The 27740-nt window shown below is 41.1% G+C and overlaps 1 protein-coding gene and 1 long non-coding RNA gene across 3 annotated transcripts in view; one reads left to right on the forward strand and one right to left on the reverse strand.

Moving 5' to 3' along the window:
• The window catches only part of COL4A5 (collagen type IV alpha 5 chain), a 124830-nt gene that overhangs the window by 30797 nt on the left and 66293 nt on the right, over positions 1-27740 (forward strand). For both annotated transcript variants that reach the window (XM_067548222.1, XM_067548221.1), the window contains exons 2-7: positions 4689-4748; positions 23384-23473; positions 25029-25073; positions 25842-25886; positions 25998-26060; positions 27217-27270. In XM_067548222.1, coding sequence (XP_067404323.1) covers positions 4689-4748; positions 23384-23473; positions 25029-25073; positions 25842-25886; positions 25998-26060; positions 27217-27270 — 357 coding nt within the window. The remainder of the gene's footprint in view (positions 1-4688; positions 4749-23383; positions 23474-25028; positions 25074-25841; positions 25887-25997; positions 26061-27216; positions 27271-27740) is intronic.
• LOC137153144 (uncharacterized) overlaps positions 14397-27740 on the reverse strand; it is a 39126-nt gene continuing 25782 nt past the window's right edge. Inside the window, exon 2 of the long non-coding RNA XR_010919711.1 lies at positions 14397-14471. This is a non-coding gene — a long non-coding RNA (uncharacterized lncRNA). The remainder of the gene's footprint in view (positions 14472-27740) is intronic.

Raw genomic sequence — 27740 nt, forward strand, 5'->3', positions numbered from 1 at the left:
GAAAGGATTAGCTAACCTCCAATAAATTACTTAGTCCTTGATCTGGTTTGCTGTCTAAGAGTCATGGCAAAGGAAAAGGCAGGGATAATAAACACACTAATTCAGCTGTTTTTCTTACAGACCATTAGGAAACCATGTGGAATGTGTAGCCAGTGAAAGTAAGCAGGTCTTATTTTTACATACTGCTCCCTTTCCTCCTGCTCTCCCCTTCTGCAATCGCAGAGGCTAAGGGTTAGAGTGGGCCTGGAGAACAAACTCTTTCCCTCAGAGGTAGATCCTCCAGTCAAACCACATTTTCCTACACACACAGTCCTCCCCATTTTCTTAGATTGATGCTGTCAGTGCTGCAGCTCCTCTAGTTCAGGAAACATGATCTTGTGAGTAGAGCAACGGACAGGGAACAAAGGCTCCTGGGTTCTGTTCCCAGTCTCATTGCTGACTTGCTGTGTATTACTCCCTTGTATCTCTTAGCGCCCACACCATCACCCCCCCATCCAGGACCCTGCAGCTTATCCCTTGTTATTCTCCCCAGACTTTCAACCACTCCCCACGCCACCCGATAACCTACATATTGTCCCTGGATGTCGTATAACTTTGCCCCTTTAAACTCTATGGGTTACCTGTTTTGTTATTTTTTGAAACATTTACTCAATAAAAAACTTTAGCAAATCACTTTGCAACCTTGCTTCAGTTTTCCCACCTGTAAAAAGAGGAACAACTATCTCACAGGAGTTCAGTGAGGCCTGATAAATCTTGTTATGCTCTGACACCCTCTGCTGAAAGGGGCTGTAGCTTTATTTCAATTCACTTTACAGGCCTGAAAATTCAACCCCTTTCACCGCGTTGTTTCTCACTAATACTGATGCTTTTTTCCCTCAGCAGTTATCAATTAGGGCAAGTTGAAGGCTGAAGCCATGCAGAAGACGGACTTTTAGCATGCTGACCTTTTTGTTTCCCCAGGCATGGAAACTATGATGATGATGATGATGAGAGAGCAGGCTTGTATTGTGACAGTGGTCCTGAAGTTTGCTTGGAGATTTGAATAATATATTTACTGTTGCAGAGGAGGAGAAATTCCAGGCATAACTGTGCTTAGCACGGGGCTTGCATTTTCTCTTACGTTACTGTTCATGTGTGTCATTAAACTTCTGATACGAAAACTCTTCAATCTTCTGGTTAGCAGGTCTGCCAAATTTTTTAAACACTGCTATACCGTACAATACATGTTATATTTCAGCAGTCGTCGTCTTGTGCACAATTTTTCCGGTTAGAAAGGACTTTAATATTAAAAGAATCTAAACAAACAACATAGTTTGCAGGTAGAATGGATCTGACTTGTCAATTATCGGCCAAGCCAAAATGTGTGATTTCTGTCTTGTCACCTGAATTATCTGCCAAATTCTAGCTCTACACAACTTGCAGATAGAATAACCTATAAACAGAAAGATAAATGAGATTGCTGGGGGAATCTCTCCTGTTACACTGATTAAATAATTCATACAAGGATTTTTTTAGTCTGAAGTGAGTGACATTTGATTGCAATATCGGCTAAAAACTGTTTTCTGTCTGAGGGATACAGGTGTCTTCTAGCTTCCTTCTCTTACTCTGAAATTGCTGAAGATCACATTCTCACCCCAAATAAAGCTATGAACCAGGCATTCAAAATTCACTGTGCCCTTCTGAAGAATGTCCAACCTGGACACTTTTTGCTTTTCTCAAACATGCTAGGAAAGGTTCTTACTCAAAATGGAAGGAATGCAGCCTTAGCATATCAAAAGCTCTCGGGTGCAGTCAAAAGCAGAAATTGAGAATTCCTTTATTTTGATCAAAAATATTTATTCGTTGAATATTATAGCTCCACCGTTTAGAAAAAAAAAAAAAGGTGGATGGGTGAAGACTTTGTTTTAAAATGGAAGCAGGTTAAGGAAGGGAAAACCTTCAGCATTATTTTAAGGACAGCTTGATGTAGTAGAGATATGTTCTTAAATCATATACAGGGAAGGATGTATTTTATCTCTTGATATCCTGGTTCCTATTGCAGAATTCTGGTAATGTTATGTCGGCTTTTGGCATCAAAGCCAGTTCTTGCAAATTAGCAAAAACTCATAGAAAATATGGGCTTGATTCAAAGCTAGTTGAAGTTCAGTCCATTTTTGATCGGTCTCATTCTGCATATTTTACATACGGAAATTCTCTCTAGCATTGGTGAGGTGCAGTTTGCTTCCTTTCACTGCTTTATTCATGGAGGTGCAGCGAAGGTATATCCATACTTATAAAGCTACAGTGGCACAGCTGTAGCAGTGCAGCTGGGCCTCTCTAGCACTTCAGTGTAGACCCCACCTACACAAACACAAGGGATTCTCTTGTTTGGCATAGGTGATCCACCTCTCCGAGAGAAGGTAGCTAGGTTGATGGAAGAATTGAGTGTTAAGTCGTCTTAACACTGCTCAGGGGTATGGATTTTTCACACTCCTGAGCGATGTCATTAAGCAGATTTAATGTTCTAGTATGGACCACGCCTGAGAGAGGATAGACACTCACCAGGTCCCACCATATCACTGGCAATTTTCCTCCTACTCTAAACATCCCTGCTCTTCTCATATCCCTACAGGCCATTGGGAAGTCAGAGGTAATATCCTCCCTCCCTTCTCTTCCCCCAGTAAGTCTCCTTCACTTGCCTTTTAAAAACCCAGGGAATTCCACGGACAAACTCTGTTGTTTGAAAGGGATTGAGGTTGGTTGAGTGTGACATTCTTCTTTCCCTTGCCCCCCAACCCTAAAACAAATCCTAGCATTTGTGTTATGATGGAAAACCTTAATTACAATCTCATGCTTCCCACATGCACTAAATCAGCATGCATCTGTCAGCCATGAACGTTTGCTGCTGTGACTGAGATTGGAATTGTGTTGCATTATATTGAGGGAAATTAATATGCAGTGTGTTTCCTTATCTATTGGAGGCAGCAGACAGTTCTATGTTTTATGGAGTCTGTCACTGGGAATATGCTCTGTGGGCATTACAGCACAGTTAGGTGGTGATCCATAATTTGAGATTTCCTTGCTGTTTAGGGCCTGTATTGTGGAGGATGGTAATGTCACATGTAACTAATCTTAATCCCTTTTAAATTAATTTCTTTTTTGTTAGTCAAATTAATCTTAAAACTATTTTTAAAAGGAATTTACAGTCTCTGTTTTAGTCAACTGTTGAATAAAAATCTTGGCCCTCAGGATACTAAATTAACTAGCTAGGATCACACCGTGCAATGAGAATGATCCTGTGTATTAGCTTCTACAGATCAAGGGGTTTGAGACTTTTTAATAGGAGCTACTTATAGCAGATAAACGGAGAATTTGGGGTATGTATCAATGACTTAATGCAGTTGTACTAGAATTGTTAGAGCTGACAAAACATCAAATGTCATGTTGCAACAATTAACATTAGCATAGCTGCAGGTAAATGAAGTTACTTCTCTGTTTTCAGTCTGATACTTAATAATCTGTTCAGGCTATGAGCCAACATTCCCTGTACCAGGTAGGTGATGGGTCATGTCTTAACAAGACTTTAATAAAGGAGAATAAAGTTCAAGCATGGCATACTGAAGGTCTGCCACACAAGTCTGTGTGCCTATTTGACTGAAATTTCCTTTGTAATCTGTAGTACTAAAACTTTTCGAGTTTAAAGCATGTGCTGTACTTTTTTGGTAGTAGAACACTTGTTTCAAGAACAAATCAAACTATTATTCCAACTTGTGGTCATTCTAGTGCTACTGCTTGTGATTAAACTGTAAAGAAGCTATACAAATAGGTATAGACACATCCTGCTACAAAACACTTCAGCTGCTAATCTCCAGCAGTGTCAGGGGAGGGGAAAAAATTGAAGAATCCCTATGCCACTCAGTCTAGTCCTCTCTTTGAAAACACTCTCTGGAGTTGTTTAACAGATATAAGATGTGGAAAGAAAATAAGTTAGAAATTAAGTGAATGTGATCTAAGTGTTACCTGGCTTGGTTTTTTAATCACCAATTGATGCTGTTTCTCAGAGATCTCTGCAAATCTATCACTTCCCTTTCTGCTAGAATGACCCCTTGTAACCTGCTGTGTTATGCTCTTGGATACAAAGCTAATGGGGATATGCATTATGTTAGGTTTTTATAGTTCTGATGATAACTTGGGGGTAGAGGGGGAATTCATCATGTAACAAGTACCTTACCATTAGCCTCCTGATAAATCTGATCTGTTAAGATTTGGTCTCAGCTGTGTAAATACTGTGCAAAAAGTGACATCTAGTGGTTGGAGCCTTTACTGAAATGCTCTTTTCTCAGATCTGGAACTGGTGCAGTTTCTTCACTCTGGCCAAGAAAGCCAGGTTACTAGTTTAAAATAAATAAATAAAATTTAAAAATTAGATTAAAAACCTGCTCAGTTTCTCCCGGCTGGTGTCGTTGCATGCCCAAGTTTTACAATGCAGGGCACCTTCCACCTTGAGCATGATGTATACAACTAGTCTGCTTCAAAGCATTTAATAAACTATACCCAGTTTGAGCACAAGCATGGAGGCTAGATGACTTGCATGGATTTTAAAACTTGTGCTTAAAATAAGGCACTTAAAATATTAATGCACTCTGAATGCTACTTCTGTGCAAATCTGCAGTTAAAAGTATCTAATGTGTCCTTTTATTTCTCTTAAGGCTTGCTATGGATGTACATCAGGATCTAAATGTGACTGTAGTGGAGTAAAAGGCGAAAAGGTAAACACTCCGTTTAAATTTTTTCATCATTTGAAAATCGCTTCTGAAACCATTTAATTGCTCTGAATTTATTAAGTTGGAATTTAAGTTTTAAAAAGACACGTTCTTTACTTAATGTACTGTACATTGGTGTGGGTATTCTGTACTTCTGGGCGTTGTTTGATAGTAATTGGTTCTTTCACACAATACCACAATTACCTAGGTGCTTTTATTATAACAATGGTAAATCTCAGGGAGTGGGTGAGGCCTAATGGACCAATATGGTAGCAGAACATTAAGTGGGCTCCTAACATTGCTTTAGCGGAGGAAGGGCAGAGGAGACAGCAGGAAATATACTTGTCTTGCTATATTAGGCTGAGAACATTAGGGAGCCAAATTTGAAAGCCATGTTTACTGCTGTTACCCAAGTTCCCCACTGCTGTCTTGTTTGCAACTAAGTCATATGCATGCACAAAGCTTTCCTCACAACTATGGTTCTTCCTCTCCCTTGTTGACTTATCTCTCAGTGGAAGATCTCAGACTGCCTGAGAGCAAGCAAGCTGTATCAAATGAGCTGGATAGTTTCAATGCCTGCGGCTGCTTCTATTTAGGCTGCTTACTCAGACACAGAACTAAGTTTACAGAAGCAGGAAGAAATTCTTTCAAAAGGGAAAGTGATGCAATACCAGGAAGGTTTGATGTCTTCCAGGAATCTGTCTGAAATTTGAAGTAAACTGGGCTCCCATTTAACTACTACCGATGGGAAGACCATAGACTTAAAGTTTTTTTGGAGTGACTATAGCAACATAATGTCAGAATTGGCTAAGGAGAACTCCTTATTTAAATGCCAGAGTTGACACCGTGGAAAACGGAGAATATTAGGTTTATGATCATCCTGGGAAGTTCTAATTTTTATTAAATGGGATGATTTGCAAGAAGTTCTGAGGGATACTACAGTCTCCTTTCAGTATGGGATGGTGACATCCTTCTTTGATAGGCAGGCTTTTTTGTGACGAACACACTCATCACCACCTGGATGGGATGGGATGTCTTGTTTTGTATGAAAACTTACCTAAATATTTCCATGTTTATACTTGGATCTAAAACTGGATGGTTGCCAGTAAAATATTTGTCCTTTGGGCCATGAGCATGGCTGCCAGTTCTCCATGAAATTCAGAATCTTGGTTGATGGTCAGTTTACCCCCTCCCCAGAATGCAACATGTTTGGAGCAACATGATGGGATTATAGAAATATAGGGCTGGCAGTTCCTGTGCTGCAGCAGTATCAAGTAACCCAGACCCTCCCTGGCAGGTGTTTGTCTACTCTAACCTGCTCTTTAAAACCTCCAGTGGTGGGAATCTGCAGCCTCCTTAGGTAACCTGTTCCAGTGCTTAACAAGCCTTATAGTTAGAAAGCTTTTCTAATCTCTAACCTGAATCTACCTTGCTGCAAACTAAGGGAAGATCCTAATTTAGGACTAGATCCACATCTAGTTAAACCAGCTGAGGATCTAGCCCCCTGTGTCTGAAAAGCCTGGGAATGTTTATATTGATATTTCCATGTAGTTTTCTGAATCTCCGCACCTACTGACCACACTTGACTAACTCCTTGATCCCTTTTATGCCTCCATGTCCCTCACATTCCCATTACCCACATTCCAGTAGCACTGTCATAGCTGAGCAAGGTGCAGCAAATGCAGGGGCCATGCTCTAGGCAACTGCCTACACCTTGCTCACGTTACCAAGAAATTTCCAACTGGATTAATACTAGTTACAATTATTCAGGGCTTTCCTTCTTTTTTGGACTCCAAATGAGGGAGTCATGTAAACATGGGTCCTTAATAGTTGCCCTGTGTTTAAATGACAGGGTATATAGTAACATATCCTACAGACCTTCCTTTCCTACGTGAAGATATTTCCCTAGTCTCTGGCCCTCTGAATTTTTGTTGATTAAAAACATAACATAATAACAAAAGAATATCCATGCTGGGTCAGAGTAACAGTCCATCTAGCCCAGTACCCTGTCTTCCGACAGTGGCCAGTCCAGATGCCTTCAAAGCAATGAATGGAACAAGGCACTTTTGTGAGTGGTCCAGTCCCATCTTCTGGCAGTCAGAGGTTTAGGGACACCCAGAGCATAGGTTGTGTCCCTGACTGTTGGCTAACACCCAGTGATGGACCTATCCTCCATGAACTTACCTAATTCTTTTTAGGCCTTTACATCATCCCCTGGCAAAGAGTTCCACAGGTTGATTATGTACCGTGTGAAGAAAATATCTCCTTTTTAGTTTTCTTTTGAGTGACCCCCTAGTTCTTATGTTATGTGAAGGGGTAAATAACATTTCCCCATTCACTTTCTCTATACCGTTCATGCTTTTTATATACCTCTACTTTATCTCCCCCCCCCCCCCACCCCTTCGTTGTCTCTTTTCTAAACTGAACGGTCCCAGTCTTTTTGATCTCTCCTCATATAGAAGTTGTTCCATGTTCCTAAGCATTTTTGTTGCCCTTCTCTGTACCTTTCCGATTATAATACATCTTTTTTTTTGAGATGGGACAACCAGAAATGCATGCAGTATTCAAGATACAGGCGTACTTTAGATTTATATAGTGACATTATATTTTCTGTCTTATTATCTATCCCTTTCCTAATGGTTTCTAATGTTTGTGGGTTTTTTAGTGTGTGTGTTTGGGTTTGTTTTTTTTTTTTGTTTGTTTTTTGTTTTTTGACTGCTGTTGCACATTGAGCAGAGCAGTTTTCATGGAACTATCCATGATGCCCCCCAAGATCTTTGTTGAGTGGAAACAGTGAATTTTAGACCCCATTATTTTGTGTGTATAGTTGGGATTATGTTTTTTCCAGGGTGCACTACTTTGTACTTACAGACTTTGAATTTCATCTGCCATTTTGTTCCTTTGGATCCTTTGAAACTCTTTACAGTCAGCTTTGGACTTAACTATCCTGAGTAATTTTGTATCATCTGCACTTTGCCACCTCACCGTATATCCCCTTTCCCAGATCATTCATGAATATGTAGGACAGCGCTGGTCCTACTACTGATTCTTGGGGGAATCTATTTAACCTCACTCCATTGTGAAAATTGACCATTTATTCCTACCCTTCGTTTTCTGTCTTTTAACCAGGTCTGATCCATGAGAGGATGCTTCCTTCTTATCCCATGACTGCTTACTTTGCTTAAGACCCTTTGGTGAGGGACCTTGTCAAAGGCTTTCTGAAAATCCAAATACACTATATCGACTAGGTCACCCTTGTCCACATGCTCACTGACATCCTCAAATAATTCTAATAGATTGTTGAGGCATGATTTCGCTTTAGAAAATCCGTGTTGACATTTCTCTAAGATATTGTGGTTTATGTCTGATAATTCTGTTTTTTGCTCTGATTTCAACTAATTTGCCTGAAATTGTTTGCTAGTCTGTAATTGCCAGGATCGCCTCTGGAGCCCTTTTTTAAAAATCACCTTTTTTATCTACCCTCGAGTCATCTGGTACAGAGGCTGATTTAAGAAAGAGATTACATATCACTGTTAGTAGTTCTGCAAGTTCCTTTTTGAGTTCATTCAAAACACTTGGATGAATACCATCAAGTCCTGGTGACTTATTACTGTTTTATTTAATCAATTTGTTGCAAAACCACCTCTATTTGATCCCTCAATCTGGGACAGTTCCTCAGATTTGTCACCTAAAAAGAATGACTCTGGTGTGGGAATCTCCCTCGCATCCTCTGTGGTGAAGACTGAAACACAGAATTCATTTCACTTCTCCACAATGGCCTTGTCTTCCCAGAGTACTACTTAGTGCCCTGATCGTCCTGTGGCCCTATTGATTGTTTGGCAGGCTTTCTTCTTCTGATGTACTTAAAAGAATTTTGCTAGTTGTTCTTCAAATTCTTTTTTGGGTTGCCTACTTATACTTTTGTGCTGGACTTGCCAGAGTTTTTGCTTCATTCTATTTTCGTCACTAAGATTTGACTTCCAATTTTTAAAGGATGCCTTTTTGCCTCTAACCAACTCTGTTACTCTGCTGTTTGCCTTGGGATGTTCTTTGATCCTCCTTACTGCTTTTGTGTTTATTTTTTGGGGGATGTACAGTGAGGTTCTATTACGCTGTTTTAAAATAGTCCCCATGCAGTTTACAGACACTTCATCCTTGTAACTATTCTTTTTAGCTTCAGTTTAACTAGCTTCCTCATTTTTGTGTAGTTTCCTTTTGGAAGTTAAATGCTACTGTGGTGTGTGTCTCCGGTATTTCCCCCACCTACAGGGATGTTAAATTTTATTACACTATGGTCACTGTTGTTAAGAAGTTCAACTATATTCATCTCTCAGATCAGAGCCTGTGCTCCACTTAGGACTAAATCAAGAATTTCCTCTCCCCTTGTGGGTTCCAGGACTAAACTGCTCTGAGAAGCAGTTATTAATAGTGTCTAGACATTTTATCTCTGCATCCCATCCTTAGGTGCATGTACCTAATTAACATGGGGATAGCGAAATCCATTATTCTTGAGTTTTCTGAGGTTTTTTTTTTTTAATTTTCTTAAATCTCCGTGAGCATTTCACAATCACCTTCCTGGTCAGGTGGCCAATAGCGTATACTTATTGCTCTACTTTTATTGTTCAGGCATGGAATTCTTATTCATAGAAATTCCATGGTATAGTTTGTCACTTGAGATTATTACTGTATTTGAGACTCTGCTTTCTTTCACATATAGTGCCACTTCCCCACCAGTGCAACCTACTTTGTTGTTGCTATATACTTTGTACTTTTCTAAATGTAACCCCTGAGGAGAGGGGGGCCAAGGAAGCAGTACATGCACACTTTTCTCCTTACCCCACATGCTGGAGATGCATTTTCAACATTTAATTAGCCATGTGTTGGTGGAAAGGGAATGTTGCTCAGAGGGATGCAAGGAATTGTTGGTCAAAGTGCCAGGTTCATTCTCACTAGACCTGTATAGTGAGTTTCTTGCCATTTTTAAATAGGGACCTTATATCTTGAAGAAACTTTGTTCCTTACGCACACTCATTGACAAAGCCAGTGTACAGTAGCATTGTTTCACAAACCCTTCCCCAAGCTCTTGAACAGAGCACTTGCTGGTGGTCCCTTGGTGGCTAGCTGATCATGTGGTGCAGCTATTTTTCCAATTACTACATTTAAAAAAAAAAAATTTATTAAGGCAGCTGAAAACCGATTATACAGAATTATCAAACCTGGAGATGACTGTTTGGGGTGCAGCTCAGACCAGTAAGGGGTTGTCACCACCTGCCCTGTAACTCTGAATGCACTGAGTGCTATGCTGCTGTGGTTCACAGCTTTGACGCAAACAGCCAACCTACGAGCATGCGGGTCAGGCTCTCTGGATTCCGTCACCCAGCTACTTTTTGCAGGGTGACCCCCAAATTCCCTCAGTCCTGAATTTTCCCCAAACCATCTGCTCTGCAGTGTCCAGCTCTCTGCTGTAAAACTTACAGAAGTTCACTGCTCATTTAAGAGGCAATACATTGCAGCTCGTTAATTGAACTGGAGTTTGACAAACACTTACAGAACTGAAATGGTTCATAGTAAAAGTGAAACCAACTTCTTTTAATAAAAAGGACATGGGATTAAGTGATACTAGGTATAAAGAATAAAGATAGAAAGGGTTACAAGCAAATAAAAGTAAAAATGTATCTAAGACTAAAACTTAATTTCAGCAAGTTATAATCTTTGCCTAAGCAGATTTCTCACCTAAATTCGGTTCCTAGAGTCTTCAACCTCCCTTGCTGAAGGATCTAATAGTCTGTGATTTCAAGAGCTCTGGCCCCTTAAATCCATCAAGTGATGGATATCTCCCAGAATACATTGACCCTGTTACAAGAGGTAGGAAGACTTCCTGCTGTTCTTCTCTTCCTATTGATTTCCCATCCCCCTACTGATTCATAAGTAAATAGGGTTTTCATTGTTTTGATTCCATAATGCTTAATTTACACTGGAGACAGGTAGGTAGTTGCCTTCCCTCCTGTCTGAGGAAAACCTGTTTCTCCCTGGGTTTGGTCACAGACTTTAAAGCATAATATAAGTCAGGGCTCGACAGGCCCTGGGCACCAGGTCGCCATGGCACCTAGAAATTTAAGTCTGGTGCCTAGTATTTCTCTGGGGGGAGCGGCTGCTGCGCTCTGGCCAGGGCGCCACTGCGCCCATGTGGCAAGGCTGGGAGAGGGGAGTGCTGCGGCTGCTGCGCTCCAGCCAGGATGCCCCGCCGCTGGGCCTACGTTGTGGGAGAGGGGCAGGGCTGGGAGGGGAGAGCGGATGCTGCACTCCGGCCAGGGCGCCCCACCGCTGAGCCCATGTTGTCTGGCTCCTTAATTTTTGGGCTGGCTCCTAGCTCCAAAACAAATTTGTCGAGCCCTGATATAAGTGAGTGTTTATAATTATGCATGTAGTGTAAATGCAGACATTTCACAATGATATTAATCACCAGTGTGTCACTTTCATAAATACCCTAACTTGATACTTTTGTAATACAGTAATACTGTATACAATCAGTTGATTCAATTGCTTATCATTGGAGTGTCAGACCCCTGTCTTCATAGTCCAGTAAACCTTTGAAATGTATTCTTTTTAAAGTAAGCCCAGACAAAGGGCTTCTTATGTTCTGCTGGGATGTAGATGCCATGCTGACTTCCTAAAGTTTATTGACCCTGCTTAAAGAGGCAGGAAGGCTCTCTGGGCGTGCAGTCTTCATCCTCCATCAAGATTAAGTATTCATTTTTCTCTACTTGCTCTCCTGATGGTTTCATTTACTTGCATGTAAATGTGCTTTTCTTTGTATTTGGTCACACTTTTACATTGGAGATACATTCAAGCAAATGGAACCACATTCCTTTGTCTGAAACCAGCATGCTTAGACACTGTTTGTCAAATATATTTTAAGGACACATTTGCCGCACATAACTACAAAGGATACAAGGATGACTTCAATCGTGAATATGAACTAAAATGACTTCAGATACTTGTTGGTTCCTCTGTCGGTATTACAAGATTCTGTGCCAGCGCATTAAAATGGATTGAAGTCATTTAATAAGACGTCAAAGATATCTAATATTAGCGATCATCCAGGATGCCACACCTTCAATCCAGGTGGCTCCAGCAAATGAAATTCCTTGGCAAGTGTGCCTGCCATCCCTTAGCTCATAATATCTTGATTGTATGCGTAAGGAATAATTTTCCATTCTTGGCAACCAGAGTTGTTCAGGTTACAGTCAGCTAGACTGATCTTGGATCTAGCATCCTAGATGACAGACTTTAAGGCCCAACGGGACCATTATGTAGGAGGTCAGACTAAGTGAACATAATGTAGCCATAGAATTAATTCATCTTTAATCTGATGATGCAAGTCTAAAGTTCACATAGGTTCCATAATATAACCATAGCAGATAGGGTTTTAGACAACCCATCCCCACTCCTATTCTGATTGACTAGCACCTTTCTGGAAAAGTCACACACTGCATGGACTAACTCAAAGAATGTGTGGCTGTGGCTCGATCAGTGTGGGTAGAGGAATGCGGGCACCTACCAGCAGTCACTGAATCTTGCTTAGTGTCAAAGCTATACCTTTCCCCGATGATCCCTGTCCCGTCCTCCTATCTCTGAGCCACCTTGTTTGAGTCACTTTGCACTTCTGGTACATTTAATGGCCAGCAGCCCACTTGCTACTTGGTGCTTTCCACTGTGACAGTGTGGTCCAACCTTTACAAAAATATTCTAATTGAGTTTTTCTTTTAGAAACTACCTTCCCCTTCTTTCCTCCCCTCCCCCCACCTGGCTCTTTGATACCCTTCCCCAGAGTGCTCTAAACTGGATGCAATTATCTGGATTAGACGAGAACATGAGAGAGTAGCCTGGGAGGGACACCATCTCCTCAGCCACAGTCAAATGCAGACTGATTCGGTCAATTGGTACCACCCTCGTGCTCCCACCTTGAAGGAAACAACTTTCTTTAGCTTTGTGCAGCAGCCCTAATTTCCCGACTCCACACACACCATCTCCTTCTACCCTTCCTTTCCAAATCAAACAGGCTGCTTCCTGCTGTCAAACACTCTTCCCCATGACTCTTCCTTCCTCTGCTTTCCCTTGATCCCCTTTTCTCTCCCCTTCTTCAGGCTATTTTGACCTGCAATCCACCTAACTGGGGCTAGGGTGGGAGCCTCTGCTTCTGTTGGCTCCTATCTAAAGGAGGGGAACTTGAGCACAGGCTAATAGTAAAGCTGGGAAGACGCTGCCAGCCGTAGCAATGTTTTATCAGTAAAAGCTCGGCTTTGGATGATGCAGTCACCTGGATCTGATGGAACAGGACCCAGGTTCTGCTTAAATTGCAATTTTAATGGCAACAAGCCATGCCCCATGGAACAGTACTTGGCTGTTGGTGCTCTTCAAGACCAGAAAGGACCACTAGATAATCTTGGCATTTGGACACAATCTGCACAGCCCATGCAACTTCAATATCAGGAGGTGAACACACCAGGCTGTAGCTTCTTGACTAATTGGCACACGAATAGCACAGTCACTGGCAGTGTTTTTTTTATCCATGTCTGCAAATGTTCTTTGAGGTTGGGGGAGCCAGTTGTTCTATGAACTCTGTGCCCCATCCCATATCCACACCCCCCTGCACTCTGCTTTCACTGCATCCCATTCCTAGCCTGCAAGCTGCCAGCATCCGTGTCTGAAACACCAGCACCAACAAAACCAGATTAGTGCTACTTCTCCCTGCTCAGCTGTTTCTAATGGGTCATCTGAGAGGACCCAAGAGAACTGGCAACTGTGTCCCTCACCCTCCTAACATCCCCTTCAGAATGGCCAAGATGCAGCACAGAAGTAATCAAAATACTATTACTTAAGCTGCTCCAACTTAAAGCTGTGGCAGGCAGCAGGTAAGGCAAATTGGTATTTAAAGAAAGAAGGCATGGTCTCCAGAGAGATGCCACATGACAATCAACCCTGCAATTGATACCAGACAGGCAGAATTTACTTTGCCCACACAAAACCTATAGACTTCAATAGGGAGCTATCCGTTGCAGGATCAAGATCAAATGTGTACCTAGCTTTGTTTGCTATCCACACTCAAGGCACCATGAGATATTAAAAAAATTCCTCCACACTCACTCAAGAGACTTTTCGTTTTTGTCCTAGCTAAGGCTTCCCCAAGCCTCTGAAGCTAGAAATAGGCCAGCAAAACTTGCTGTGAATTGTACCAGCATGAAATGTTAGTGTATGTGCAGTACTACATCATTCATGCATGGGAGTTCTCCATGGACTACAGTGGGGACAGACCCCAGATATTAACCTTCCGGATGCTTTTCTGGATTTTTCATAGGTTTCTGCCCAGTGCTAAACCAATCCAGGTTCCAAGCATCCAGGAAAAGAAGTCTGTTAATATTTAAAATGCTTTGCAGCGGTTCTACAGATTTACTCTTAATTCCTAACTGGAAGAGGAATTTCACATTTGATATGGTGAAACTACTGCATATGGCACTCTACAGACAAGCAGCACATACAATTTAGTGCATTTCAGGAGTTAGGGAGTCTCAGAATTAAGGTTTTAAATAAATGCTACTTTTGTAGTGCTCATGAACAAGATTGGTTTTGGACTTACCTGTATTAACTGAATAGTTCTTTTTTTTTTTTTTTTTTTTTTTTTTTTTTTTTTTTTTTTTTTTTTTTTTTTTTTTTTTTTTTTTTTTTTTTCTAGTGGGTATCTTACCTGTGTCTAGTTTTTGTGCTATGTCTGAGCTGTATTGTCTCATTTAGAATGCATGCTTCTTGGGGGTTGTGGTCTGTCTTTCTCCAGTCCCCATAGTTTCAGCATACCAACGGTTCTCACTCACTACAGTATCTTTACTGGGAAAGCCTCTGTCTGAGATGTGGGAAATGGCCGCATCACTGCAAATGAAACTTTGTGCTTGTGCTATGCTAGCAGGCTTTGTGGCAAATCTAAAGTCCCCCTTGTTCCCCCACAAATTACTAATTTTGGATGACAGACAAAATTCATGAAAGAATTACAGCTGCATATGAAAGTGCTCACAGTACAAAAAGGTGTGCTATGATTCAACAGTCCATGCCTTTCAAGGCAGGTTTAAGACATGTTAGGAGTGATCCACACCCTTACAGTCTGGGGAAAATTTGTCTAGGATTTAAGTACTGAAACTGTTGTATTTATCTAATAAATCCCATCAGTCAAGTAATGTGGGGGTGGGAAAGGAGTAAAAATCAGAATTGATCTCTTCCTTGCAGACTATATTTAGAAAGTAAGCTTCTCTAGTACTGCTGACATCTGTAGTAAATAGGGGTGTTCAGGCTGCTTGTGTGTGTGCGCGCGCTCTGATAGAGTTAAGACAACTGTCTCTTAACTGCTTTCTGACGCACACTCTAGCTGTGTTAGAGGATCCTTTCCTGCATGTTTCTTTGCAACATTTTAAAGTGTTCTTTTAATCCTTGAATCTGTCAGAAAAAGGGAGCTCTAAGTAGCTACACTCTAAATAGCACCATCATGTTTGCTATTTCTTTCCTGTCTGCAATTCCCACAACTGTGGGAAACATATGGACCTTTTTCCATGCAACTAGAGTTATGCTCTTGTTATATTTTTAGCTTTGCTAAGCTTCAGTGTCTCCTAGTGGTCTCTGTTCACTCGGCTTAGATTTTAAACAGTTAATACTGTAGCTGTCCATAATGCTCTATTACTGTCTTCACTTCATATGCTTTGCACCAAGTGCTTTAATACTAGAATGTACTGACTATCTAGTACACTGGCATATGTGACAGGTCATTAACACTGGATTATGACTCCTTTTTGCAGGATCAAACAAATTGAAGACACAACACTTCAGAATACTAAGGATAGAGAAAACAACAAGAGAAAATAAATTGCTTTTTGTTTTACTGTTCCCTTCTGCTCCAATATTAAATTCCTCTGTAGAACTGTAGCCTGATGGTTTCTTGTACTCTGTGTGGGTCAGGCATAAAGTTATGGTCATACAATAACTAAAGGCATGACTTCCTAAAGTTAACTGGTGTAAGAAGTTGTATGCACCCAGGACAACTCTACCATTTTTTCTTTTTAAATGAGGGGGTGGATCATGTAGTTTTGTTTACATGGGTTCTCCAGGGAGCTTAGTCACTGTAATATCACAAATGCTGTGGTCACTACATAACTAGTTCAGTAAGCTGCAGGTAACTTGTGTATCTCACTGCTGACAAACACGAAGTGAAATAAATCCTTTCCATACATGGCATTTTTGATGTACTGAAGATAAAGCCAAACTCCTTAATGCTTATGAATAGGTTCTCAAACATTTCTGACTATAATCTAACTAGAAAGGGCTTCAGGGACCAGGCATCTAAACTGCTTGGGTCACTTTGTAAATCCCACTAGGCACCTCCTACCTTTGAAAAGCTGCCCTGGGTCTCTAGGGTGACATATGCTCTCAGGGGTAGATAGTAATGAATCTTTTCAGTACTGATTTATATCACGATCTCTGATAGAGCCAAATAACAGGTGCTTGGATGAAAGGCAAGGTAAATACGAGTATACTAGACAATAAAAAAGAGAAGGGGGCGGGTGGGAGTCAATGGAAATGAGCTGTCCTTCAAATCTCACCCCTCTGTTATGGCTATAAATTCTCTATATCAGAGCTTCATAAGTTCATATGTAGTCATTACTTGTATATAAAGACACAGGAAGTACTAATACAAAGCCTGCAAAACTTCCATCTGTCAGGGGAAGAGTCAGATGTGCTGTGATAGCATTGGCCAAATTATTCATACGTCAGCACCTATCTAAATCAGTGACCTGGTTTTCAGAAGCACTGAGCTTTTGTCACCCATTGCACTCACTGAAAGTTGTGGGTGCTCAGCCATTTTGCTTTAGATGCCTAACTTTAAGGTCCCTTGTTTGAAGAACTTGGCATTTGGGGAGAACATGCTCCTGCTATATCAATTCAATGATAGCAGTGCAGGGGCTATTTGCACACTTAATTACAATTGTTTGTCTCCAGTTTCAGGAATATTAACAAACTATAACCTGGAATGCCAGGTTTTCCATATTCCACTTCAATTGGATATTCAAGCTGTTGCAGCCTGAAGCATAACTTTTCATTTTGAGGGTGTTTCCTTACCATTCTCTTTCCACTCTCCCAAGCGACCAGTCATGATGAAGCTCATGCAGCTGGATTTGGTTTTTTGCTACACCTGTGTAATGAATTCAGAGTAAACACAGTGCAGTTACCCTGGATGTATCCACTGTAAATTACATTGGAATCTGGCCAATGGAGTTTTATTTCTATTCACTCACCAAAGCATTGTTTGTGGCTAATGTCTTCCATTCTGCTGGGCGGCGGAGACAGCAAGATTTGGGCTAATAGGACTCGCCAACCTTCATTAGTCGCATCTTTCAGCATCCTCCCATCTCCAACAGAAACTGTGTCAATTTTCAGAGGGCTCAGTGTCCCCAACCAGTTCCTTCATCAAAGAGCCCCTTCCTCCCACCCTATCCCCAGTATGGGAACTTTCTGTAATGGGTCTGTCACTCGATAAGAGGGGCTTCCCTGCTGACCAGGCCTGTTTCTTGTTCCTTCATTCTTCCCCACCCCACCCCCATAGGTAGCATAAAGGGATAGATGGCTTTTCTGACACAATGTTTGGGCCAAGATTTCAGAAGAGCCTTCCATATTGGAACCCACCAAAACTCAGTTTTGTGCATTGGTGCATGCAAACCGGGTAGCTGAACATCCTTTTTCTTGGCAAATGCAGTTTGTTCATGCACGTTGGAGGTTTGGGAACACACAATAGTGCACCCATAAAGTAGGGTGGGCAATTCTGGATGGAAGCCTCTTTGAAAATGTGCTCCCCCCCTGTATTTGTACCTGTTTATATAAAGGTAGCTCACTTGGCTAAACCCTCTACCTCTTCCCATGGTCAGATATTTGTGTCTGTCAAACAGTGATTTACGGAGGAAATAATTACTCACCCTGTAATTAGTCTCAAGTAGTTCCCTAAGGAAATGTCTGTGGTGCAGTCCTGTAACTATTCCCTGGCCCAATGCTTCGAGTAATCTGTTCACAGTTTGGGGTAGATTTGCTGGCAGAGTCTGAACAAGAGTTGCTCTGGCAACAGTTTGCCTCCTACTAGGCCCACACCTGCTGTGGTGGTACTTCTAAGTGGGGTTTGGAGCATGTTAGTTTCATAATCCAAACATCCTAGTTTATTAGAAGCATCTGGCTCCCTCTACAGTTCTCCTGTACAACTGTGTGGCTTCCTGTGTGTGTATGTCTCTCTCTCTCTTTCAAATGGCTTTGTCTCCCAGTTTCATCTTTGTTTAGAACAGAGACCCTAAAACATGCAGCTGAACTTCTGATTCTAAACAGAACAGGCAATTCTAGGAACAGTTTGGACTATACTCAAAAATCTAGTTGTGTGGCCTTTTGACCATGATGCAAAGTATCTCTTTACTATCAACTGCCCTGTATTCGGGTCTGTATCCTTCCACTGCCGCAGAATAGACTTGGTCTAGCTCTTACTGCTATATATACCCTTTGCATGCTTCAGATTAGTGCTTCGTCAGTAGATGTACAATTCCAGACCTCTATTGCGTACATCTGTTTGTGCTTACTTTTGCAGGAGTAACCTCCTCTAACTTGAATCCAAATAAGAATGACCCAGATAAGATTAGGAGGCATTGTATAGGCTTTGCTAGCAGGTGCTCTTCCTAGCACAGCTCTTACATATACACCCATTTACTTAACACCAGGGGCACTGGAACCTTTGGGGGGAGGGCAAGGCCACAGTGGTGGGGGAATTAAAATACTACTTAAATATTCTGTAGAGTACAACTGTAACATAAGTAACCGGAATACAAAATGTAACCACATTATAATATTTAATGCATGATTATAGTACAGTACACCCTCGCTATAACATCCCTCAGGATCCAAGCCTTTTGTTCGTTATAGTCAGGGGTTCCGTATAGCAGAAGAGACCTGCCGGCATGGGGTGGAGGGCTGAGCGCTCCCTGGGAAGAGCTGTCACGCCCCTTTCCTCTTCCTTCCCTGCGATGGATCTCTTGCTATAACGAACCGCCTAAGGAACAAATGGTTTGGTCCTGGGGGATTTGTTATAGCGAGTATGTACTGTACGATCATGTTTTTCCCACCACGCTTATGTTTCTTTTGTTAAGATATGGGGGGCATGGCCTCCTACCCACCCTGCCCCCACCTCCTGCCTTGTCACAGTTCCACTGCCCAGTTAACACACACAAACATCTTTCCAGAGCTTGCTCCAGAATTTAGTTGTTCCTACTGTATTCCCTTTAGGGCACAACCTCTCCATATTCCTTGTTCCTGCATTTTTAGAGAGATACTCAACTCTTTTATATCCTGAGACTGAGTTAGTAGCAAAGTGCTCATCTACTAGCCTTGCTTCTAAGGTGAGTGATCAGAATCTTTATGCATAGCCCTGAAGCCTGACACTCTGTTGATAAGAAGAACATACTGGAATTTAACTGTCCAGGTAGTTTAGACTCCATTTAGGATGTAACTTAACATCTGAATAGGAATATTTGTTCTTTAAGAAGTGTAACTCTCTATAAGTAAATTCCAAGATATTATAAGATACAGTGGAATAATGGCCTTAAACAAAAAGGTACATTTAATTTTTTAACTAATAGGAAACCATTTTTAGAAGAAAGGTCAACTGTCCCGTCAAATTGAAGTACCATCACTGGAAACTTTGAAAGTCAGCTAGGTAAAGCATTTGTACACTGAAAGGAAATCCCAGCCTAGGAAGAGACAGGATTAGACTTTTTGGGTCTCTGGTCCTTTAAAGTACTTATAGAGGTTGCAGGAATAATTTCTAACCTGATGGAGCAAAACTGCTGGACCAGTAGCAAAAAAACAACAAAAACACCTAGTCTCAATTCCTTAAGGGTCTTCATCAGGGTTTTATCACTGAGGGCTACAGCACAGTGTGCAATAAGAGAACTAGCCAATAAAAAGAAAAAGCTCTCTTGTTTTTGGTGTATCCAATCCTATTCCTAAACAAAATACTTCATTTAATGTGAGTTAAGGTTTCTCTTATCAATGAACTAAATCATAAAAAGTTAAGAAATACGAGGTTAAGGATTAAAAGTTTACAGGATCAAGTACCCGAGTTAGGAAATGCCAGAAGAAACGTTGCGTATGCAACCTTAATTTGTCGTCCGTCCGTGTCCTCCCCCCTCACCCCCCCGCTTGACTGTATGCCTTTAATTAGATGCAGAAATGAGCACCTGTAAAAAGTTTGGAGTAAGTGACTTGCCCAACTTCAGGGAGAGAACATAATTCTCCAGGGCAACATTCAAACACCTTAGCTGTTAGACCATCCTTTCTCTTCCTGCTGTCCCCATCCTCATTCACTACAAACCTTCCAACTTCTGCAACAAATGAAGCAGGGTTCTACGGATAGCAGCTTCCTTTACTACTCAACCTCAATTCACCCCAAAGCAGATCTGTCCTGTGTAATGAATGAGATGGATCCTGTGGTTTTCTAAATCATGTGCGTACACACAAGGGGGCCAAATTAGTGTTGCAGTGGTAGTGTTCACTCTGGCATTTCCTGGTTTAAGGGAACTTGACCTGGTAACCTGTTAATCCATAATGTAGCATTTCCTAATATTTTATGATTTAGTTGATTGATGAGAGAAACCTTAACTAATATTAAATGGAAGTTTTGTTTGTGAATTTCCTTCGTTTCCTCCCTGTTGGTAACTGTACTATTTAAATAATAAAGTATACACTTTTGTTGTCTTCAATGTATATTTTTTTGCCACTGTTATTTTTGTGAAGCTCCATATTTTACTTCCAGCCTTTGTGTTCATTAATATGTTGGAAGTAATTACATTACATTTGTATTTTAAAAAAAAAAAAGTTTTATTGAAACATCTAAATGAGTTTTTTAAAAGTTGTGACAGTAAATAGAATCACTAGCTGTAACTTTCCCACTTTGTTTTGTTTTAAATTCTGAAAGTCACAGCCCCCTAAACTTGTAAGAAACATCTAAACACTATACATGAAAAGGAGCTTGTATCTTCTTTTCATGTAATTCTGATCAGTGGTCCAGCTAGCCCAGGGTACTGTCATCTGACTGGGGACAGTACCAGATGCTTCACAGGGAACAAGCAGTTATCAAGTGCTCCATCCCCGGTTGTCCAATCCTAGCATCTGGCAGTCAGAGGTTTAGGGACACCCAGCGCATGGCATTGCACCCCTGGCCATCTTGGCTAATGATGGACCAGTGATGGACCTATCCTCCATGAGCTTATCTAGTTATTTTTAGAACCCAGTTAAACTTTTGTTCTTCACAAAATCCCATGGCAACGCATACCATAAGTTGACTGTGCAGGTTTGTTTTAAACCTGCTGTCTATTAACTTCATTGAGTGACCCCTGGTTCTTGTGTTATGTGAACAGGTACATAACGTGTGTCCCCTTACTTTCTCAATACTGCTCATAATTTTATAGCCTTCTACCATATCCCATCTCTGTCCGACCAAAAATTACCTTTAGAAAAGGAAGTGTAACCTACCTGAGTACAAACCCAAACGAGCACAACACGAGCTTATCCAAACCCCGTCTGCTCTCATTACAGACCCTCCTGGGACCCTTCTTTGCAATAGTGTTATGAGAGTCTGAGGTAAATGAGCTGTCGAAAGCAGTCGGTGTCATGACTGGCACTAGTGACTCTCCCTAAGGATGCAAATGAACTGCTAGGAGTGAGTGGCTGTTAATCTTTGATGTCATAAAGTTACTGATCAGGCAGCAGTAGAGGGCAGTACATTTGTCCTGGAGGGGGAGATGAGGCTTTTCCAGTGTTCCCTTTTTAAAAAAAATATTATTTAAAAAAAATATATATATATATAAACACTAATGCCCCTTGCACAGTATTCCCCTCATACATTAATTAGTGGCTGAGAATGGGTTCAAATTCCCCTGGCCCTGTTGACAAAAGAGGATCCAAAAACATCAGATGTGGAGGTACAAATGCTGTAAAACTGAAATATTTGATGTAGCTGTAAGTGTGGTCTTGTTACTGAGACACCATAATATCCACTGGAGGCTGGAACTCTTACTCTCTCAGTCCCCCACATTGCTTATCCAAAATTAGTGGACACTTTGGACTTCAGTCTCTGTGCCTCAGTTCCTCATCTGTAAAATGAGAGTAATAATAGTCCTTTGCCTCACAGGGATGGTGTGAAAATCAATTAATTCATGTTTGTCAAGCACTCAATCCATAATGAGTGTCACAGAAATGTCCATGATATTAATTATTCTGCATTCAGCATAGGGTTTGAACAGTGCGCAGTAAATAAGGCAGAGGCCCGCACATTGAACCACCCGGATAAAACAAAATATTGACTAGTTGCTCATTAAATGATCACTGCCCTTCCTGAGCACTGAACAAAGCAGGGGTCTTGTGGTAAAAATAGTATGTGATCGTGTAATTAAAGACTATCCTATGACATACACACAAAGGAGCTGAATTAAGATTGCACAGACAACCTTACTTCTGGCATTTCCTAACTTTTGAGTAATTGATTTTGCAACTGTCATGTTCTTCTAACGTAGGGTGGGAGTAACATATAATAAATGTTCAATTTTAACGATGATAAAATTGTGTACAAATTATGCTGGTGAATTCCAGTTTACGTATGCTGGCCGCGTTGGTATTTATTATTTAAATTACTGTGTCACTGAGGGTCCCTGTCTGGGAACAGGACCCCGTTGTGGTAAGTACTGTACAAACACATGAAGAAAGATGATCCCTGCCCCCAAGAGCATACAGTCAAAGCATAAGATGAGGTGACAAGTGAATACAACAAATAGACTGAGGAAGCACAAGATAACAGTGAGATTATGTGCAGCATGGGAAGTATTGGTCACAACACAACAGCTGCCTACCTGAGGGGTTTTTTTAAGGTATCAATCACAGCAGAAGTGATTTTAAAGGAAGCATGGGAGAAAGCCAAAGGTAATTGTTGGAAAAATTTGACAAATGACCAATCTAGACTGGTTTAATTACTAGATAGACAGCACACATAATCCATTTAATTGGCATGATTGATACGGAGTCATTGAAATGTGTTGTACGCTCTGTTGCCTAGAAATCCCATAGTTAAGCAATTGTGATGTTTATCAAGAAGTCAAAATTGCCTTCTTAATTTGCTTTAAATCGCTGTAGCTCAGCGGTCCCCAAACTTTTTACCCCACCCCATCCATGCCACTTTCCCCCAGCTGGGAGCAGGGCCAGGGTTGGGAGTGGGGTTGTGGTGGCTGTGGACCCTGATAGGCTGGGGACCTTGTGGCGGCTGAGTCAGGGATCGGGTGCTGAGGCTGCAGCTGAGCCTGGAGCAGAGCTCGGGGCAGAGCGGGACTGGGTGGTGCTCCCTCCCCCAAATGTTCCTCTGTTCCCCCCCCCATCAGGGAGCACCCTACAGTTTGGGGGCTGCTGCTGTAGCTGCTTAACTTCTTCCAGTTCTCCATAGCAAGCCGAAGCATTATATTGTCTGAACTTATCCTAAATATCATGTGCTGCATGTAAGAGAGCTTCATTTTCTCTGCTTTCCTTTTTAGGGCGAGAGGGGGTTCCCAGGGTTAGAAGGTCAGCCTGGTTTGCCTGGGTTTCCAGGACCAGAGGGACCTCCTGGCCCAAGAGGAATAAAGGTAAGTAACAATTTATCCAGACAGCACCTAAGCGTTATGTAGTTATCTCTGATGCAAGCAGTATCTACGTTTCCTGATATGCTGATGTAAAACGCATTAGTGCCACCCCCAGAGCTCCAGATACAGAGAGCGTCATTGGGTTAATGTTTCAGTGGTACAGTTCCTGGAAGCCTGTTACGTTGCCTCTATTAATTACATTTGTGTCCTGCTGCAAAAGTCAAACTGTAGGGAAAATATTTGTGCTCCTCAGTTAAGCTATCTACCTACCACCTCTCACGCACAGCAATTATTCTCTCTCTCTCTCACACACATACACTCTCACACACACACACCTTCATTAGATATGCATGTGGCCAGACTGGCTGCTCTAGGGGAAGAGGTTAGAGATCAGGCTTAGTGACATGCTGTGTTGCAGCTTTGGTAGGCGGTAACTGAGATCCCCTCTACCACAGTCCTGTGATTCCATCATTTAGCTAAGTGAGGTCATATCCGTCTGCCTGCTGTGTGAGTGGTCCCACTTCACCTGTGCCATGATGTACAATGTTTTCTTACTGTTGCTGTTTTTTGGGGGGCAAGTGAGGGACTAAAACAAGCCTCTTGTGTGACTCCAAGACAATAGTATGACGTTGAAGAGAACAGATGAATGCTCTTTAATTCCTGGAGTGCCTCCGTTTATATCCTTTCCTGATTAATGTTCAGATGTTCTAATTTTGACTGTATAGTGTTGAAATACCTCCAGCTCTGTTTTTTATTTACAATATATATCTAATTTTGTCAGTTTTATCAATAATCTGGCTCTTCCTTCTTTAAACACCTAAGCTATACATAAACAGTCACACAGCAGACAGCAGGGGAAAGAAGTTATTGCTTTTCATCACATAGAGGAGGGAATCAAGAAGGGGAAACAATAAACAGAAGATTTAAAAAAACCCACAAAAATGTTAGAGATGGAGAGAATCAATCAGATATAGCAAGGGTTGGGCAAGGAAGGAGAGAGTAAATGCGGAATAAAAAGTAAAATGTTTTGGTTAGAGAATAAAAGTATATTTATACTCTCTTTAATGCACTTCTTTGGCAGATGTCCTGTTGTATAGCTCTGAATTCCTCCTGTAACACTCTGAATGTTAATGAAAGAAAAACAGAATGAAATTTGCAAGCAATCTACTATTCTCTTTTGCCCACTAGAGGGAAGTATAGCACACATGCTAAAGTATAGCAAAGCTGAAGGCAATTAGTAATATGCAGGCAGATATAAAACTCTTAGATAACAGTTTTTGTTCATAAAGTCCTTGGTTATTAACGGCACAAAATGCATTTCAATCCCAGCTCAACAGTAAATCCTAAAGAAAGAGGTTTGAAAACTTTTTTCTTTCAGATGGTGATAAATAATATAACTTCTAACAACTCTACATGGTTCTGACAGTGTGTACCAGGCATCTTTGTCTTAAATATTTTGACTTTTTATTCAAGCTTTCAGTTTACTTTGATAGGGTAACTGTGTTTCAATACACTATGCATGATGTTATCAATTTTACATTCTTCACGTTTTTTACAGGGTGATGATGGATTTCCAGGGCCTACTGGACCCAAAGGAATCAGAGTAAGTGATACCACATGTTATGGTATAGTATGTAACATACAAAAATTTCTTTGATCTGGAAGTGTGAGTTACAGAAAGCTAGATGAGTGAAATTATATAGAGAGAGTTGAATCAAAAGAGAAATTTGTTCTTCTTAATGGGATGTCTTTTGATACTTTTAAATAAATTCAGCAGTAAAGACTTATTCAGTCCATCCTGCTATACAGGACCCAAACTAGCTTCATAGATCAACATCCAGCTCCTCTGTTGACTTTACTATGAAAGAGAGACCCTTTTATTCTGATATATAAGTAGATTCTATATTTTTCTGTGAATCCTTCAGCTTTTATACCTGTCTGCTATACTTTATGGGCAGATCCTTCACTGATGGAAATCATTCAGTTTCAGTGGAGGCACATCAGTTTTCAACATCTAAAGACTTTGTCCTTTGTGTGTGTGTGTGTGTGTGTGTGTGTGTGTGTGTGTGTGTGTGTGTGTATACACATTAATGTCTCTATAATTGCTCTGTCTTTTCTGTGTTTTGTTTCATATTTTTTTCTGAAACAAATTTAATAAAACATTAACCACAAACTTTAAATTCCCCATTATATTGTAACGTATGGCACATGTATGTGGCTATTTTTTTTACCTACAGGTGGTTCTGATGTTTCTGTATGTATAGGACAATGGAAAAATTAATAGGCTACAAATATGGGAATTCTTTTTAAAAACAAAAAGTCCCCTTCCCACCACCCCACTTACAAATAAATGTGGTTATTTCCCCTCCAGGGACCTCCAGGTCTTCCAGGATTTCCGGGAACACCAGGACTTCCTGTAAGTAGGATTTGGCTTTACAGTTGAGAAGATTGTGGGGTTTGTTTGTTTGGATTTTTTTTGCACAGATCATCTTTAGCTAATTGTGTTGTCCTTCCTTCCGTGTTCAAGGGGTTACCAGGGCAGGATGGGCCACCAGGACTTCAAGGTATCCCTGGATGCAATGGAACAAAGGTGGGACATGACACTCTTGGTAATTCCTGATGCCGTAATGATAGCATAATAAAGCTTGTCTTTGTGACTCATGCAGCAAATGGGAATAGCTTACTGTGCTTGGTAGTGTAAGCTATTACTGAACTACAGGTAGCTCCAGACAATGCCCAGTCACGTCTGCTGAAATGAGACACAAGATCACAGTCTAGTGCACAGGATCAGGAGCTAGAGAATAGTCAAGATCCAGTCATGGCGCTGATGCTTTGTATCCCTGGGTAATAAAATGACCCTCTCTACTTGTTACTGCACATGTAAAATTGGGGATAATAATAACTGACCCGTGCATTGCATGATTCCATATGGAGCTCTTTTGAAATCAGTGGGGCGCTATGTGACCATAAAGAGTCTATCCCCACACCAGCATGCAGGATGAAAGCCGATGGGTAAGTCTACTCTACAAAAAAAACAACCTGCAGCAACGAGCCTCACAGCCTGGTTCATCTGACTCGGGCTCATGCTACAAGGCTAAAACATAGCCGTGTAGACGTTCCCACTTGGGCTAGAGCCCAGGCTCTGAGACCTAATTAGTGGGGAGAGTGTCAGAGACCAGGCTTCAGCCTAAACAGCAATGTCTGCACCGCTATCATTAGCCCCATAGTGCGAGCCCCGCAAACCTAAGCATTTTGTTTTTTTGCAGTTTGTTACAGTGCTTTGAAGGTCATAAATGCCAAATACTCTTAGTTATTTATTTGCAGCCAATAACTTCTGGTTAGCTTAGTCACTTTGCAACCCTGGCTTGCAATGTCATCGTGATAAAGATAGATCATAAAGTAAACCGTCTGTGTAATGAGTACCTGGTACCTCTATGTAGATTCATGCTAAAATTGAGGTACCTGCCTGCTGCCAGCAATTGACTTTTTTCTATAGCATTGCCAGCTATAGTATCTTTTCAGAAAAACAGACATGATGCGCATGGTACTATCTGAGCCTGGTGGGTGCTTTTTCATCTGTTTCAATAACACCTGTGATTTTTGTTTTTTGAACTGTTTAGCCCATAGCCTGCTGCAAAACACCTTCCTCCATTCCAGGCTCATGAGCTTACAACAGTGTTAATCTTTTTCCAGTTGTCATTACTTGTTTTATTGCTGGCTAAGCCTCTTCTCTCTGCCCTCTTTAGGGAGAACGTGGATTCCAGGGCAGTCCAGGTTTTCCAGGTTTACAAGGTCCTCCTGTAAGTAAGAGATTTTGTATCACCCAATCAACTTCCTGTAACACACAGAAAACCCCTTGCTTAGAATTTTGAAACAGTCGGTGCCCAAATAAATATATTACATTTCCATAAGTAAATAATTAATAAAATACCCTTGGGTGTGCTTCAAAACATCCAGCTTTTCTGCTGTAAGCTGTTTGTAAAGCTAATAGGGAATTTGATCTCTTCTTTGCTTGAGTACTGCATTCTCTCACTGCTGAGATGCTGTACCACTTGCAGAGAAAACAAATGTGTGGAGGAGGGAGGAAGAGAGATCTTAAGTGATATTCTCAGGCACCTCCTGAGAGTAATACTATCTATTAGTCGATCAGAAAAAAAGACAATGCAGATTTTTCTCTGTAAAATTCAAGAATGTGCAGCAAAGTGATTCCTACAGGAGCTAAGAATTGGCAAAAGAGAAACCATGGGCATGTAATACAGAGAATAACAGG

Source organism: Emydura macquarii, unplaced genomic scaffold, assembly GCF_026122565.2.
Source record: "Emydura macquarii macquarii isolate MOO-44397 ecotype Brisbane River unplaced genomic scaffold, CSIRO-AGI_Emac_v2 contig_1253, whole genome shotgun sequence".
Taxonomy (NCBI): Eukaryota; Metazoa; Chordata; order Testudines; family Chelidae; genus Emydura; species Emydura macquarii.